At 56.3% G+C, this 17,551-nt stretch overlaps 1 protein-coding gene and 1 long non-coding RNA gene across 8 annotated transcripts in view; one reads left to right on the top strand and one right to left on the bottom strand.

The window, feature by feature from the left end:
* LOC138844130 (uncharacterized) lies at positions 1–15,283 on the top strand. 2 transcript variants are annotated; one of them, XR_011379636.1, is made up of 3 exons: positions 1–5,724; positions 5,952–6,028; positions 9,263–15,283. It is a non-coding gene; the product is annotated as an uncharacterized lncRNA (long non-coding RNA). The 2 variants fall into 2 exon arrangements; XR_011379635.1 differs by having other exon boundaries at positions 1–6,028.
* GATA2 (GATA binding protein 2) overlaps positions 14,900–17,551 on the bottom strand; it is a 13,500-nt gene continuing 10,848 nt past the window's right edge. For all 6 annotated transcript variants that reach the window (XM_008260327.4, XM_051851780.2, XM_002713156.5 and 3 more), the window contains one exon: positions 14,900–16,725. In XM_008260327.4, the coding sequence (XP_008258549.1) occupies positions 16,426–16,725 (300 nt within the window). In that variant the 3' untranslated portion in view covers positions 14,900–16,425. The remainder of the gene's footprint in view (positions 16,726–17,551) is intronic.

Below are 17,551 nucleotides of genomic sequence, written 5' to 3' on the forward strand. Positions count from 1 at the left end.
TCCCTGCTCCCTCCCACCCCACCTGTAACTCCGCCTTTCAGACGTAAGCGAATCTTGAAAAAAGACAACTTGTTCTCCTTCACAGGCATGTCCATTAGAAGAGCTACAGGAAGATGCTCAGCCCACACAGCTCTCCACGATGACGGTAGAGAGGGCCTGGTGGCGGCTAAGGCGTCACCACAGCTGCAGAGGTGTGTGGCAGTGTTAGAGTGAAGGCGGTGGTGACAGTGGCGCTTATAATGGTGAGGGTGATACCAGCGGTGACAGTGGGGGTGGTTGCCATGGAGACGGTGAGTGGCAGTGGTGGTGTTCAGAGGGACGCTGGCCATGGTAGAGGGGCTGTTGTCAGGGCGCAGGAATGGTGGGGAGGGGTGGGGGTGGCGACCTGGGTGCTGCTGGTGACGGTGATGAAGGTGGTGGAAATGTAGGCGTTGTAGTTAGAACCTGTTCTCCACATCTCTGTGCCTCCCAGCCTTCAGTCCTTGCCCCCTCTACTCACCAGCACCCGAGAGTGAGCTGCTGGATCTCGCCTGCTCAGGTCTCCTCATTCTGGGTCCCAGGCTACAGGGGAAGCTCTGAGGCCCTAAGACGCCCATTCTCATGGCAGAGCAGCTGCAAGTGAGAGCTGCTGGGACTTTGGGATGCCTCCTACAGCCTCTGTCAAGGCCAGGGTTCTTGGGAGGGGGAAGGCAATCCTTCTGGAAAGTTCTGTGTGGTTTTCTTACCGCGTAGAAGGAGTTAGAGATTCTACAACACAGGGCAGGTGGTGCTGCTGGGGTGTCCAGGTGGGAGTAATGAGGGTCCTGGCAGAAGCAGATGGTGCCGACGGTGGTTGTGGTAGTGGTGGGGTGGGCAGCTGATCGTGTGGTGAATGGAGGAGGGTTGTGAGCATGACTGGGGGAGGATGCTGAGTGGCGTGGACAAGAACACGTGGCTGGAAGGAATGGAGGTGACGATGCGGACTTTCTGTTAGCTCTGCAGTCTCCTTGCTGCCTGGAGAACTCTGGAGGGTTTTCCGGAATCCATTTGCCTGGCTCCAGGTTAGGGCCTGCCAGTGTATGAGACTTGGAAAGTGAAGAGGGAGGCTTGCTTCAGCTGCAGACTGAGTCCTCAGGGGCAGCTCCCAGAATGCCATGGGGTTTCCGCTTCCGTCCCAGCAAGCTCTGGAGAGCACTGGCTTTGAGGCTGCAGGCAGAGCCCGTCAACAGCTCCTTGCTTCCTGGCCTTTCATCTCCCACATCATCCAGTGGCCACGCAGGCTCGCGTTAAGCGTCCACCTGCGTGTGACCCAGGCAGCAAGCGTGCACGCACGGTGGCAACAGTGCTCAGATGCACGGGTGGTCTGAGGCAGGCATGGTAACAATGGCACTGGTTCTGGTGCCACGTGGCGTTGGATGTGTCGGGGCGGTGATGGCCGTGGTGGTAGGGGTTTAGTTAGGGGCTCTGCTGGATCTGACTGAGGTCCACAGAGCAGTAGCAGTGGGTGGTGCTGGGACTGTGGTGGGGCAGGGACCCAGGTTGGATTGGAGACGGTGAGTGGTCGTGACGGTGCTGCTGGTGGTGTGGTGATGATGGCACGGCAGTGACATGACCTGGCTGGCGTGGGGACGGTCCTGGTGATGACAGTGGTGATGTAGTGAGAATGGAGCGGTGGCCGTGGTGGAGGAAAGCATGAAGGGTGTTGATGGCACTGGTGACAATGGCGTAGCTAAGGGTGACGTCTAAGTTGCTGTGATGATGTCCTCAGGACAGGGGTGTGGGTTGTTACAAGGAGCCTAGGGCAACAAGGTGAGCAAAAATTCTGTGTCCGTGCCCCCCACCCCACCCCGGATCCAGGCTCCCATTGCCGCCTTGCTGGAGACACTGGTAGAGTTCTTCTGGCTTTGCTGCTTCCTGAGCACCTGGGGCGCTCCTTGCCCTGCACTGACCCTGGTTCCCATGCTCAGCCGGAGCCACCCCCAGCCCCTGGAGTGGAACTGTAGGAGTCAGCTGCGTTGGAGACGCAGCCAGAGACCCCCTCACTCTCCCCGAAGCCAAGGGCTGTCCCAGGGCTCAGAGAAGAGACTCCCAAGTAGGACACATGTGGAGGCAGGGCGTAGCTCCTCCCTGTCAAGGGTGCTCTGAGGGTGGAGACCCCAGGGGGAGGGGGTAAACTCCCCATAAAGGAAGGTGTGGAACTTGGAACTGGGTAGCCACTTGGTGGCAGCATGCAGAGGTGAGGTCCCTTCTATGAAGGGTTCAGACCCACGTCCTTGAAACCCTCAAGTTTTGGGGGATCTTCTGAGTTCCCCCTGCAGGGCCTGCATGGAGGAGCAGAGGGGAATAGGTATGAGCTTCACCCCAGGCCTTGAACCCTCACCTCTCACTGGCTGTAGGGTTGCTCACCCCTCTGAGCCCCTCTGTCTTCACTCACCCGTAGGGTGGCGAAACCTTTGCCTCCGGGAACTTCCTCCTGGCTGGGGAGCCAGCCCAGCCTCCCTGGCTTCTGGCCTCTGATGTCCCCTGTCTCTCATCTCAGGCTCGCCCTAGAGACGCCTGAGTCATGACCTGAGAAGAGAAAGGAGACCTGAGGTGACCAGGTGATCACAGGTGGAATCTGACCCAGTGTGCGGGAGGCCCAGAGAGGGCAGAGCACCCCCAAGGTCACACAGCAGTTCCAGGCAGGCCTCCCAGGGCGGCTGATGGAGGCTGATTAGTATTCTGAACAGCCAGAGGCCCCTCTCTGTCTCTGTAATTAATGGAGTGGCTTTTTAAAAGGATTCTAATCAGCCCAGATCCTATCTGCTTATCACTAGCGGTCCTAATTAGATGATCTGGGCAGTCACTCGGCTAATTCCCTCCAGCCCCCTGCAGCCCTGTCCGGCCTGGGGCAGCCACCCCACCCCCCAGGCCACCCTGCCCGGCCAGATGGACAGTTCGGGACTTGCTCTTCCCTTCGGGGCCATGGTGCTCTAACCGCATTAGCTGCAGGATGGATGGGTGACAGCCGTGGATGGATGGGCCACTGGATGGACAGAGTGGCAGGTGAGTGAAGGGGCTGAAGGTGGACAGCTCTGAGGGTGAGTGGGCGGATGGACAGACAGGCAGATGAGCAGATTACACAGCGGTTAAGGGATCATCCCATCCATTCAGACAACCCGAGGGCCCAGGTTCAAATCCCGGCTCTGCCACTTCTGAGCTGTGTGTTCTTGGAGAAGTCACTTGTCCTTGCCTTGCCTCAGTTTTCTCATGTCATCTGCAAAATGAGGGTAATGATTGATCTGCCTCACAGGCTCGATATGCAGACAGCTTAGAACAGAGAAAGAGCTGTGTGGACAGACAGACGAGAGGGCAGACTGACGAGTGAGTGGCAGGCGTAGTAGAAGGGTGGGTGGCCAAGCAGGATGCTCCACTTGCAGGGAGGGACTGACTGCCCAGTGCCAGACAGGGAGGGGTGGGCAGCAGGGGCAGCTTCTCGCCTTCTCCAGAGGTGATGGGATGACGTCACTCAGTCCCCAACACACACATGGTGCCAACCTTTGGGGACACGTCAGGCCCAGGCTTCCCAGCCAGGGGTGATGGGTCCTGCCTGGGCCCCGGATCCTTTCCCAAGAGCCCCCGCCCAGGTGCACCCTGAAGGTGGAGGCCCATGGGTGGCTCAGACCTGCCTGTGCATAGGCATCATCTTTGGGGGCCTCCGGCCTGCTAGGGGCTACCTGCTCCTCCAGCGTCCTAGCCCCTCTGCCTGGAGCAGCCCTGGGCAAGGCTGCTGTGATCCTGGGTTCTGACATTGTGCTGAGCCTCGAGAAGGAAGCAGCCCCTACAGCCTCCCCACACACCTGGGGAGCTCTGTAGCTTCTGGGGTGGGGGGTCTCCTGGGTCCTTCTGGGAGGAGTTTAGAGTAAACAAACCTGAAGTGTCTTCCAGAGCCAAGGCCTGCTTGCATGTGCACATGTCCACAGCAGAGATGTCCACCCAGTCTCCCATCTTCATATCCACATCCATCCATCCACTCCTCCATCCATCCATCCCTCCATTCATCCACCCACTCATCTACTAACTCACCCATCCATTATCCATCCATCCACTCCTCCATCCATCCATCCCTCCATTCATCCACCCACTCATCTACTAACTCACCCATCCACTCCTCCATCCATCCACTCCTCCATCCATCTACTCATCCATCCTGCCATTCACCCATCCACCCACCCACCCATCCATCCATCCACTCATCTGTCCATCTACTATCCATCCTGCTATTTGTCCATCCACCCACCCATCTACTAACCCATCCATCCCTCCACTCATCCATCCAGGTGCTCATTCATCCTGCCATTGACCCATCCACCCACCTACCCACTAAGCCATCCATCCATCTACACACCCATCCATCCACCCACCCACCTACCTCTCCACCCCACATGTGTTCTGAGCTCCTGTGCAGGCATATGCTGTCTTCCAGGAGCTGTAGTCTCTTGCATTAGGGAACACAAGGAAACAGGAGAGAGCTTTGCCCTAGTGGAGCTGACCTCTGGTGGGGGAGACACAAGCGTTTAACATAAGGTCAGGCAGTGATGGGTGCCATGAAGAAAAGCAAAGCAGAAGGAGGGCTCTGAGTGTGCTGTGACCTCTCCAGATGTGGTGCCTCATGCATGCTCGGTCCTTGACCCTTGCAAGTGCATGCCTGCACACATGATCACAGTGCCTGCAGCCCTACTGTGTCTGCGGAATGGGATGCAGCATCTCCAAAGGGGTGGCTCTGGGCAGCCCCCGCTGAAGAGCTCTGTTGGCTCCATGCCCCTTGCAACTCTGGCTTCCCCATGTTCCTCTGCAGCCTGCTCATCTGGGTCAGCTGGGAAGGGTCTGGGTGGCTCCTCTACAACTGGCTGTTAAGTTTGTCTAATTGTTTATGTCTTTTATTTGGAAGGCAGAGAGACAGAGCTGCCATCTGCTTGTTCACTCTGCAAATGCCTACAGCAGCCTGCGCTAGGCCAGGCTGTAGCTGGATACCTGAATCTCCATCTGAGCAGCAGGGGCCCAAGCGCACAAGCGTCGTCTGCTGCCTCCCAGAATGCTGCAACTGACAATTTAGATTCAGTGTTCCTTGTGCTTAGACTGTGGCTGGAAACAGCTGCATATAGCAGTGTCACCCCACCCTTATCGCCCAACACAGGGTGCTCCCCACCCCAGGCTGAGGGAGATGGAGCCCCCCCCCACATATTCGCAGCATGCATGTATACACACAGAGGGAGGAGAGAGGCCACCCGGGGCCCTTTCACCCCTGCTGGGGGTGTGGGAAGGCATTTGGAGGGGGAGGTCCCAGCAGGACTTGCCTCATGGACCCGGACATCGGCTGTCCTTCCCAAATGAGGCGGCTGGCTCCAGGCACCGAGCGTTGCAAAGTGGGAATGTGTTCCTCAGGAGACTGTCCGCTCGGATGCAGGATGAGTTCATCTTTCTAAACCCGTGGTTCTCCCCAGGATTCGTCCTCCGTCCCCACGGGAGATGTGGCAGTGATTGAGGACACTCCTGTTGTGGCCTGATGGGAGGGGGATTGCTAGCAGCACCCCGGGTACGTGGTCCAGCATCCCGGAGCACACAGGGCTGCCCCGCCCCAGATGTCAGCAGCTGAAGCTGAGAGCTAAGTCCCCGACCAGCACCACTGTGTGGCCCTGACTTTGGATGTGCCGACGGCCTGGGTGTGTTCAGTGTGAACTCAACACGTGCAGGTGACCTGCGTGGGTATGTGCCTCTTGGGAAACTGGAGCCACTCAGAGGGAGAGCCAGGGCGCACTGTGTGGAGAGAGAGCTGTTGTGTAGCCTGCTGGGCTGCGGGGCGCAGATGCCAGGCCTAAGAGTGTGGGTCATCCTGGGGCAGGGAACCCTGGGAAATATTTGAAGCCGAGGGAGGGTGGAATCAGTTGCATGTTCTAGAAAGATCCTTCAACAGTGGTCTCCCTTACTCACAGAGTTGGTGACAGTACAAAAGTTGGACTGGGCCGGAGTCTGGAAGGAAGTGGGAACATGGGATTCCTATGCCCCGATGGTAAGAACAGAAATTGGAGCACCGAGTTTGCACAGTTCTCGGGCCTTGCCTTGCAGATGTCAGGGTGTGACAATCTTATCTCAGTAATTCCACTTCCAGGCTTCTTTGCTGCAGAGGCACTGTCGCTTGTGGGCACAGGGACAAGAGCTGTTGCCCCTGAGGTGTCCATCTTGGCGAGCATGAGCTACCGCGTCGTGTGGTCTTCACACAGTGGGTTGTTGCTGTGCAGGGGAAAGTGAATGGGCTGGACAGTCTGAATACAGGTGAAAGGTGGGGAGCAGAAAGGGCCGCCGGAAGCGTCCACCATCAGGATGCTACAGTAGGCCCCCTCATCCGAGGTCTCGGTGTTGGTGGTGTCAGCTCCCTGCCACAGTCAACCACAGGCCACAAATACTCAATGGAAAATTCCCAAGATAAACAGTCAGTCAGCTTTGTTCTGAGCAACGTGATAACATCTCGTGCTGTCCTTCTCCCTCGGCCCAGGATGTGACTCAGCCTCTGTGTGGCATGTCCACGCCAGCCGAGTATGCACTACCCGCCCGGCAGTCACTCGGTGGCCCTCAGCTGTAGACTGGCTGCCGCCGTGTGCAAGTGCTTCTGTCCAAGTAACCCTTTTTGGCTGACCAGGGCCCCAGAGCACTGATGCTGGCCGTTTTGACACAGGCTGTTGCTATCACTGCCTTGTTTTATGATTACTTAGCATTCATCCCACGCTGTGCTCATCTATAGACTGAACTTCAGCATCCCATGCAGGATAGAAGCAGAGTGTGTGGAGGGCTCGGTGCTGGGCGTGGCTTTGGGTGCACGCTGTGGGTGTTGGAACGGATGCCTGGGCAGGGGGAAGAGGACTACCGTAAAGTGTAAAACTACACAGAGTAGGAATAGTGTGCTTGGTGCTTTCCCTGGCCAAAGTGCAACATTTGCTGGAATGCAGGGGTCCTGGCTACCTCTGGGGTGGGTGGGGCTGGGGACATGGACGATGTCTGTGATGTTTCTTTAAGCTGCCTCCATTTCCCCCTGCCCCCGACCCTGGAAGGCGGGTGGGAGCGGGGACTTCCACACAACGCACAGAACGTGCACACGCAGAGGCGACGGCGCCATCCATGGTTGCCAAGCACCACTTAGGATGCAGCTGGGAGGGCCAGGGTGCCCAGGCCCCTGCAGCTGTGAGAGGGGCGGAGTCTGCTGGGAGCCTGGGAGAACTCGGAAGCCGGCCCATGCCCAGTGCAGCCTCGTATGAGAGGGCCAGCCCTCGTCCACTCCCGGACCATGGGCAACAGCACCGTGCTCATAGTATTATTAGCTGTGCTTTGGAGTATCTGAGACATTTCATAGTTGAATTTTTAAAGATTTATTTATTTATTTGAAAGAGCTGCAGAGAGAGGGAGAGACAGAGAGATCTTCCATCTCCTGGTTCACCCCCCAAATGCTCCAAGCCCTTGGGCCATCTTCCACTGCTTTCCCAGGGCACATTAGTGGGAGTTGTGTAGGAAGTAGAGCAGCCGGGACACAAACCGGCACTCACATGGAATGCCTCCTGCGCTGCAGGAGTAAATCAGCAGATGGAAGATCTGTTTCTCGCTCTAGCTCTAGCTCTAGCTCTGTCTTTCAAATAATTTAAAAAAAAAAAAAAAAAAAAAGAAAGAAAGAAGAAAGATCGCTCCAGTGGTCTCACCAGAAGAAAGAGGAGGCAGGCAGCAGACCTGGGGGCTGGGAGACAGGAGAGAGGTGGGGCTTCACTGGCTGCTGGGCAGGTGTGCGTGGAAAAGCCCCCCCATCCCTAATGTCTGAGCAGAGGGAGGGGCCAGCATGCTAGGGAAGCCTGGACCACAGCCTCACAGCCCCACCCCCAAGCAGCAGGGCCATGCCTGGCAGGGGAGGGCAGGGAAAAGGCACACAGACAACATTTTCCCAGGGCCCCCAGGGGAGCACTGTGCTGGGCTGTGGGTGGGGTCTGGGGAGGACAGATGAGTGGAGGACGGGAGCAGCTGCCCAGGGCCTCCCCTCTCCCCTCCCCAGCCCGCATGTGTGGTAGAAATCCTGTCCCAGCCCCGCCAGTCCCTGAGACCTCTGCGCATCCTTGCCGCCACCAGTCCTGTCTTCCCAGCTGTGTGAGAGGGATGACCCGTGAGGCCTTACCAGAGTTGGGGGCAGGAAGGGAGGAAGATGCTGCAGCCGCCACACACATACCAGGAGCATGCCACTGGCACCGCCCCAGGCCCTGGCAGCATGTGGTTCTTGGGGAAATGGAGCACAGAAAGCAAGGGCAGTTTGCCCAGCTCCCCCCTCACCCTGGTCTTCGAGGCGTGGAGAAGGGCTTGGGAGCCCAGGCTGAGCAGTGGGGCTGCCCAGGTTGAGCCACGAGTGGGAGATAAAATGGCATGAGAAAGGGTCTCCTTGCTGGGTGGCTTCCCCAAGGAGCCTCCGTGTCCCCCAGTGTCTTCACAACTCTGCAAGGTGTGGTCTTGTTTTGCCTACGGGAGCCCCCGGTGAGCTAAGCCCCTGCTTCTCCAGGCAGATCTGAAGGGGAGAGGGACCCGCAGAGGACAAGGCATGGGACAGAAAACTGGTGGTTGTTAATGCTTTTATTATTATTATTATTATTATTATTATTTTAACTACACAAGTGGCAAAATCTCATCAAAATAATAGACTGCGGTCAGCCAGGGAAGAGTGCCTGCCCTGGCTCCTGCATACCACACTTCTCAGAAGGGGCAGCTGCTGTGGATCAACTTCCAGTGGTCCCAGACATGTGTCCATGGCTACGCAAAGCCAGAGCCATGCTTTACAGGTTGTTCTGCAGCCCCCCACCCACCCAGTGCTTATCCTTTTCTTGCATGAGAGATCCCCCAGGAGGGCTGGCCGGGCCACTGAGCGTTTGCAGTCGGGCTCACTTCCTCAGCCGGTGGTATGAACCAGGTCTGCTTCTGCACTAAGCGGGGCACCCCCCTGTGTAGCTTGCCTGTCTGACATTGGCGAGGCTGAACCCCGCTCTGAGTGTCTGCTGGCTGTTCATTAACATTTCTCTTGGGCCTGACCTCTTGGTATGTCCTTTCCTTTTTCTTTTTTCCAAAGATTATTTATTTACTTGAAAGGCAGAGTTACAGAGAGAGAGGGAGAGACAGATCTTCCATCCACTGGTTCACTCCCCAAATGACCACAACAGCTCGAGATGGTCCAGGCAAAAGCCAAGAGAAGCCCTAGAATTCCATGTGGGTCTCCTACTGGTTACAGGGTCTTGAGCACTCGGGCCATCTTCCACTACTCTCCCAGGAAGCTGGATCAGAAGTGGAGCAACTGGGATTTATACTGGTGCTCATGTGGGATGACAGCATCGCATGCGGCTGCTCAGCCTACTCTGCCACAGCGCCCGCCCCATTTGATGTATCATTTTGCAGATTTTTCTCCTTTTGAAGGTGGGGTTTTTTTTATTATTATTTATAATAAAAGTAGATTTTTGCATTCTGAGATGGTGCATATTTTGCAAAACTGTCTCTCGTTCTGCTATGAAATTATTCTAGAATATTAATTTTAATCATTAAGGTTATTAGACCACATTGCAAAACCTTGGGAAAATGGGAGAAAGAAGAAGGAAAAAATCATCTTTCACACAGACACTGCTGTTTGGTAATACTTGGTGAAAATTCCTTCCACTCAAGTGTCGTAATTACTGCCATAATTACTGTTGTTTAGGTAGATGGCATAAAGCACATTCTTGTTGTTGCACAATCACTGCCATCCATCTCCAGAATCTTTCCACTTTCCCAAACTGCAGCTCTGTCCCCACGCAGCTGTCACTCACCTTTCCCCCTCCCCACCCCTCACCCTGGCATCCCCTGTGCTGCTTGCTTTCCCTGTGGCTCTGAGTGCTCTAGGGACCTCTTCCGAGTGGGCTCAGACAGCGTCCGTCCTTTAGCATCTGCTTTATTTCACTTAGCGCCGTGCCGTGCCCTCAGGGGTCTTCTGTGCTGCAGTGTGGACCAGAATGTTCTCCTTCTTAAGACGGAGGAATATTCCAGTGTAAGGATGGACCCCCTCTTGCTTATGCACCCATCTGTCAGTGGACTTTGAGGGGCTTCACCTCTTTTTCTTATATAGATTTATTTGAAAAGCAAAATGAGAGAGAAAGAAAGGATCCTTCATCTGCTGGTTCACTCTTCAGATGGGCCCAATGGTAGGGGCTGGGTTGGGCTGAAGCCAGGAGCTGGGAAATCCATCATGTCTATCATGTAGATGGCAGGAATCCAAGTACTTGGGCCATCTTCTGCCTCCTGCCTAGGCACATTAGATTAGCAGGGAGCGGGATTGGAAACAGAGCAGCTGAAAATCAAACTGGCACTCTGATAGGGGCTGCCAGCCTCCCAGGTGACGGCTTAGCCCGCAGCACCACACCGCCAGTCCCTGTCTCCGCCTTTTGCCTGGCAAATCGTGCTGCTGTGAACATGCGTGGGCCAACATCTCTGTGAGTCCCTGTCTTCACTTCTTTTGGATATTTACTCTCCCCTTCCCCCTTTCTGAGATAGTACGCCATCTCTTGGTTTTATAAATCATGTCCTAAAAATCTGTGCCAAGAGCTTCTTGCAAAAGGTGCTTGGATGGAAACCTAACACTGAAGTCCTGGAACGGGGGTTATGGGCTCCGAGCTGATTGCAGAAGCACTGTCCCAGGCGAGCCTGCCACTCAGCCTGGAGCACAAGCACGCTCGTCTGGTTTGTTCAGCAGCTCCTCTGCATCTGGGAAACTCTGGTTCCTAGAGAGGCTGAGTGAGCCTAGCGTGGTGTGCAGTGAGTCGCTCTCACCATGTGCGGGGTGGCCCAGCTGGGCAGGTTACAGTGCTTGGTGTGAAGACTGCATCTGTCTCAGGCCTACAACAGACATGGGTGGAGTTGTCAGGACTCAAACTCAGTGTCCCCAGGACCCCAGCAGACACGGGGGCGGGGTCAGGTGAAGGGGCGGAAGCAGGACTTCGGGAGGAAGCAGTGTCCTTGCATCTGAGTAGAGAGACTCAGAGATGGCCCAGACTTCTGCCTATTCAGGGGAGAGTCCCTAATTTAAAATCACTTGTGACCCACTCACATTTTTTTTGCAAAACACCACACAGCCCCAACAGAACTTGTGCCTTGGTGGGCTAGGTCTCTGGAGGAGATGGTCCCGGCGGGATGCTGACCAGCTGGTCCTGCGGCCTTGATTGATTCGGGAAAGCTCCTTTATCATCCATTATCTTGTAAAGAATAGAGTCTGGCCCATTGATCTGCTTATTCTTATGGCAGAACCACAAGGTTTGAACGATTGTGATAACAGAATCCTGTTTAGTATTGGAAACCATCACACATACACATGCACGTTCCTGATTTTCTGACGTAATTCTGCTAGTCTCGTGTGAGTTTTTACAGATAAAGTTGGAACCGTTTTACCATTTTGCCTAAACACCATACACACACACACACCCACACACACACCAGCACTTTGCAGGGATACCTTTGATCTTGAAACTCATTTCGGGCTGGCCTACCTTGGACTACCTCTGCCTTGGTTGCTCCCTTTCCTGTGGTTCAGGTGAGCGCTGCTGGCAGGCCTGTGTGGCCGGCATTCCTCATTCCTTTGGACATTTTTCCCCTGGGGCGCGGCCTGTTTCTGCAGCCCTGGGAGACCAGGAAGACTGTTCCTTTCTCTCTCTCTCTCTCTCTCTCTCTGTCTCTCTCTGTCTCTCTCTGTCTCACTCTCACTCTCTCTCAGTTACTGGCGGGCAGAAGGCACTGGGCTGGACCGTAAGAGTTACAAAGGGGACTGGGTTTCTTCCTACGGAGAATGGAAGAAGCCAGGCCTGGAAGAGGCCCAGCAAGAGGAAGGGAGGAAGGGCTGTGGACCCAAGCCGAGTCGTGGGCCGGCCAGCCCCACCTGGGTGCAAACAGATGGAACAAAGGCTGACCCCACCCCAGCCACCCTGGCGCCAGGCCCCACGGAATCATAAAGGCCACCATCGCCCTGCTAAAGGCAGTCAGTCGCTCGCACCACCTGCCCCGTGTGCCTGGCCTCTCTGCGCATTTTGTGGCCACAAAATCAAAATTGGCTGCCCTACACAGTGGACAGTGGGAGGTGCTGTGGGGAGCTCATGGGTTTACAGAGTAGGGAACAGCAGCCCTCTGAGCCTGGGCTCTGTGGTTCCAAAGTAACCGGGACTTAAACCTGAGCCCTTACCCTGCGCCCCACTCCACACCTCCCCCTGCCTCTCCCAGCTCTGGCCAATGCCTCCTGGTCAGAAACGGCTCCTGCCTACCAGAATTTGTCACCAGAGCAAGGGTCTCAGTGGATGTCATTCTCACCCCACACTCTGGGAACAAACAGGGCCCATGGACAGACACTTGTGGGATACAAAGAGGAATCTCTGCACCTCCCACAAGCCAGTGAGGGACACAGGGGACAGAAGAGGGACAACACACAGTCCCTGCATTCTTGGAGCTGCCTCCACAGGGAGAGGGAGCCCACCCATCTGCTCCTGCCGGGTACCCACCACTGGGCCTGGCCTTCAGTGCTCTCAAAACACTGATTGACAGGGTAAGAGAAATAAGCCAGGGGGAACAAGAAAGAAGGTGGGCTCCTCGGATGTCCATCCCGAGCTCTGGGCTCTGGCTTCTGCCCCCTAGGCCCTGAGCTGAGTTCTAAGCTCTGGATTTGGGGTTTTAGGCTCTGGGACCTACAGCCTCATTCTCCATGTCCTTAGTGTTAAGCTATGGTTTTCTGGGTACCAGCCTCCAGGTTGTAGATTTGGGGTTCCACGTTCAGGGCCCCAGGTTCTAGACTCCGTGTTCTGAGATCTGGATGCTAGGTTGAGGCTCTGGTTCCGTCTCCAAGTTCTGGGTTCTGAGCTCCAAGCTCCAGGCTCTGTATTTAAGTGCCGGCCTCTGTGCTCTTCGTCTGGGGCGCTGGGCTAGAGAGTGCTGGGACACAGAGCTGTGGTGCCTGGTTTCAGCTTCTAGGCTGCAGATTCTAGCCTTCAACCCCGGGCTCTAGGTTCTGGCGCTGAGCAATGGGCTTTGGGTCAAACAGCAGGGTTTCCAGGAGGCCAGGAATGCTGCCTCGCTGAATGCGTCAAACCAAGCTCCTCAGAGGCAGGAATTCCTGTTGTCTTTGTAGTCCTCGTGTCCAGGAGCTGTTCTGCAGGCGCGTGCCTGTGCACACTTGAATCCGTGGTCACCTGGCACACAAGCCTGCAGCGGTGACCATCCCTGCCCTCACGGTGGCTGCAGCTGGCAGAGGAGGGAGGCCCGCTCACTCTGCAGCTGGATGCGGGGAAGAGGAGCTGCTGAGAGGGCCTGGGGGTTCAGGGCCACTGCGCCGTCTGCTCTGGGTACCCAGTCTACAGGGAGGGAAGTGGGCAGGGCAGTGGAGGCACACAGGGCACAGGTGTCCATGGTGAGTCCCAGAGCCGTCCATCCCACTCCATCCTGATGGCTGGGACAAGCTGGTGGCCTCCCCAGCTCTGTGACCCTGCTCACACCAGCAGTCTGTAGCAGGATTAAGGCAAAATCTCCTGGACCAAAGACATCGGTGATCAGCCAGGGAACCTGGCCATCAGGAACAGGCGGAGGAGTCAGCCAGAGATGCTGTCATTCAGACGGAGCATTGACCCGAGAGGGGCGTGCCACGCGCTAATGACCAGAGGCAGTGCTCAGAGGGCTTGGTGGCCTGAACTAGCACTCGGGGACGTGAGAGACAGAGGATGTGAGGCACCAGAGCAGTAGTGGTGACAGCGCGGGGTGCACCGGTCCTTGATGCCCAAGCGTGCAGGAGACACTGGTGATCTGACTCGGTGCCTTCAGACGTGGCTCCAGGGAGTGGGTGAGGGCAGCTGTGTGTGACCGTGGCAACGATGACCCTAGAATTTAGTGATCAGAGACACTGGTGCTGATCCCAGACACCAGGGAACTTGGTACCCAGTCACCGGAGACCAACCACGCTGATGGAAAGTTCCATGGTGAGAGAGGATTCTATAATCAGGGCCATTGTCAATAGGAGATATTGGTCATGTGACACGGACATGGCTACAGAAACATTGGTGACGGGCAGTAGTGTGATTGGAGCGGCTGGAGATCACAGCTCACGATCCATCATCATGAACACTGACCCATGACATGGGTAACACAGATGACCTCACACATGCGTGACAGGGTGCATGGTGACCAACACACAGGTGTCAGAAACATCGATGAGAAAAGATATTCGTGATCAGATGTGGTGTGGCGACTACTGGGAGCCGCTGGTGACCAGACACATCGCTGATGAGAAGCATGGATGAAACGCTGGTGGGTAACTGTTGGTGATCAGAGAGTTCTGGTGGTCAAGTGTGTCTTGACCAGGAACGGCAGGCATGGTGGCTGTCTCTGATGGCCACCATCATCGACCCCAGATGACAGCAGTCGGTGGCATCAGTGAACAGACGCTGGTAATCAGGTTGGCCAATGAGCAGGAACCAGAAACCAGAACTGGGAGGAGGTGAATGGGGGACAGGGGTGGAGTCAGGCCTTGTTGGGGTCTGCAAGAGCCTCCCCACTCCCCACAGGAACTTTGTTGAGCCATGAGGAGAAGGCCAAAGGCTGGAGACCCTCTCTCCACCTCCCCAGTGGGCACCCAGCAACACGGACCTCTGTGAAGTGACAAGGAGGAGACCCCCAGGGAAGCAGTTCAGAGGAGGGGTACCAGGACATCCATGTGAAATCTGACCTTCAAACCCGGGCCAGGCAGGGCCCCACCCCCTACTCCAGAAGCCCCTCCCCTGCACCCCACGACAGGCAGCAGGAGCAGCACCACACAGCTGGCAGATCCACACCCGGGACCCAGCAGCCCCGGGAGCTCCCAAGACATGCCGGGGCGTTCACAAAAAGTATTTTATTATTCTTAACAGTATTCACTTTAGAGGAATAGGAGGATAGCATACAATCTTTACAGACAATATATAAATGTTGTACATAATTAACAATAACTTAGTTCACTAATCCAAAATAAAACCGGTCAAATAAAACATAAAAACAGAAAATACTGCCGATTCCTCTGCTTCTGCGATACGAGTACAAAATAAGTTACTCTGGCCACGGTGCTCCCGCAGCGGCAGCCTGCCCTATTGCACAGCCCTCGTCCCGGGCCGCCGCACCCCGCCACCACCGCGGACACAGCCGGAGCTCGGGACTCGTCTATGTACAGCTGTACCTTGGGAAAGATCCAGAGAGCCACAGCGAAGCAGACCCCCAGGACCCCAGCCGAGAGGTAACCCCAACTTCTGGCCTTGGAGAACGCCAGCCAGCCGACAGGCGCCCAGCCTGACCCCGGCCCTCAGCTTCCCTGCTAGGGCCGTGGGATCCAAGCACGTTTTGCAAACGTAACTGCAAAAGCGCCAACCTGTTTGCAGTCTGATTCCCTTCCAGAACGCGACTTCTGCAGCACCGTACAATTGGACCCAAAAAAATAAAAAGTTTAAAAAATAAAACGACTAACTCATCAGCGAGTTAAGCTTATGTAGTTTTTTTTTTTAATGTTTCTTTTTTTTTTCTTTCGTCTCAGAGTGAGAGGGGAAGGGTGGAGGGATTTGCAGAAAAAGGCAGTATTTACAGGGGGTCTGCCTGGCAGAAGGCGGGCCGTGACCTGGGCCCGCGGAGGGGACACGGGTCACACCAGCTTCGGCCTTGTCCGAGCCAAGGGAGCGATCTGGAGACATTTCCCCTTTCAAGAAAATGTTGTTTCCTTCCTGTGACCCAGCCCTGGCCTGGGAATCTGCGCCGGACCGGACCGCCCGCGATTGTCTCTGCCTCCAGGGCCCGGCCACCGGCCCCTCCGTGGTGTTTGGGAGATGGCAGCCAGAGGAGGAGAAGGGGGTGCAGGCTGGGGTCCCGCAGATCTGCCTCTGCCCCACGCCACCCCACGCCACGGCCCTGGCAGGTGGACGGGCCCAGGGGAGAAGTGGGAGAGCTTGGGACAGCTCAGACCTCCGAGTCTCCAAGTCCTTGTTAGAAACAAGAGCAAAATAAATTATTTTTGCCTACTCCTTTTTCCTTCAAAATAGGATTTCCTTCATCTGTTCCCTGCCCCCTCCTTTTCTGTCCCCAAGTTGTCCTTTTAAATTGCTCTCCACAGAGTTGTCCAGCAAGGAAACCCTGGCTGGGTGGCAGCCGCGCACATGGGCGGCCTCTCATCCCGGCTGAGAGCGTTCACAGTAACTGCCCCCAGGCCGACGCGGGGCCCTCAAGGGAGAGGGGCCCAGGCTCTGGCTGGGCTGGCAGGAGCGGCAGCAACCTGCAGGGAGGGCTGGGCAGTCAGGGGTCGGTCCACCCATCCTGGGAGTGTCCAGCCTCAGTGCGCCAGCCGCCCTCCTCAGCATCGCCCTGTCGTCCAGCGGGAGGCTGTCCTTAGCCCATGGCGGTCACCATGCTGGATGGGTGAGGGTGGCCAAAAGAGAGGCTGGAGGAGGGGTGGATGGGCGTCGGGGTGGGCAGGATGTGTCCCGAGTGGCTGAAGGGCGGGAGGTGGCCCACAGGTGCCATGTGTCCAGCCAGAGCCGCCGCGCTGAAGGGGGACGACTTCTCCTGCATGCACTTGGACAGCTCCTCGAAGCACTCTGCCCCTTTCTTGCTCTTCTTGGATTTGTTGGACATCTTCCGGTTCCGGGTCTGGATCCCCTCCTTCTTCATAGTCAGTGGCCTGTTAACCTAGAGGCAACCAGAGGCAGCGCTCAGGGGTCAAGGTCCCTTCCCCAGCAGGACCCCCTGCTGGACGTCTGCACAGGCGGAGCAAAGGCAGGCCTGGCCTAGGGGTCCCCAGGAAACCGGCCATGCCTCTGGGCCAATCTCCAGATGCAAACTGCGGCCCTGCCCTCATCAGCCGCTACCCTGTCAGGAGGGCAGCTCTGGCTGGACAGGACTGGCCCACTCCAGGCATTCACTCAGCCTTCCGCCAACAATGCCTCCGATCCAGACAACTGAAATGCTTCCCACCCCTAGCACCTTATTTTATTATAGTTTCTATACATTTTTAAGTTTTAAAATATATTTATTTAGAGGCATAGAGACAGAGCGAGCTGCCATAAACTGCTTCACTGGCCAGATGCCCGCAGTGGCCTAGCCCGCTCAATCCTAGCCAGGAACTCAGTCCAGGTCTCCCAGTGTTAGGGTCTCAGGAACCCAACTGCTTGAGCCATCACCGCGGCCTCGCCCAGGGTCTGCATTAGCAGGAAGCTGGAGTCAGGAGGTGGGGCCAGAATTCAAACCCGGGTACTAGGATGTGGGATTCCAGCGTGTAAACCACTGCCCACAGCTTTTTTCTTTTTTGACACAGAGATCCCACCTCCCACCTCCCACCTCCCTGGACCTATTGGGCCCTGCCAGCCAGCTCTGTCCTTTACGCAGGGACTCCTCTTACGGGAGGCCCTTCTGGCGCCCAGGGCTTGTCGTGCGGGCAGCAGCAAGCTTCCCAAGCCAAGCCAAGCTGGATATTGTGCCTGGGGCCTCTTGCCTGGCAGCACAAAGAGCAGAGGTC

Source organism: Oryctolagus cuniculus, chromosome 10 (assembly GCF_964237555.1).
Source record: "Oryctolagus cuniculus chromosome 10, mOryCun1.1, whole genome shotgun sequence".
NCBI lineage: Eukaryota > Metazoa > Chordata > Mammalia > Lagomorpha > Leporidae > Oryctolagus > Oryctolagus cuniculus.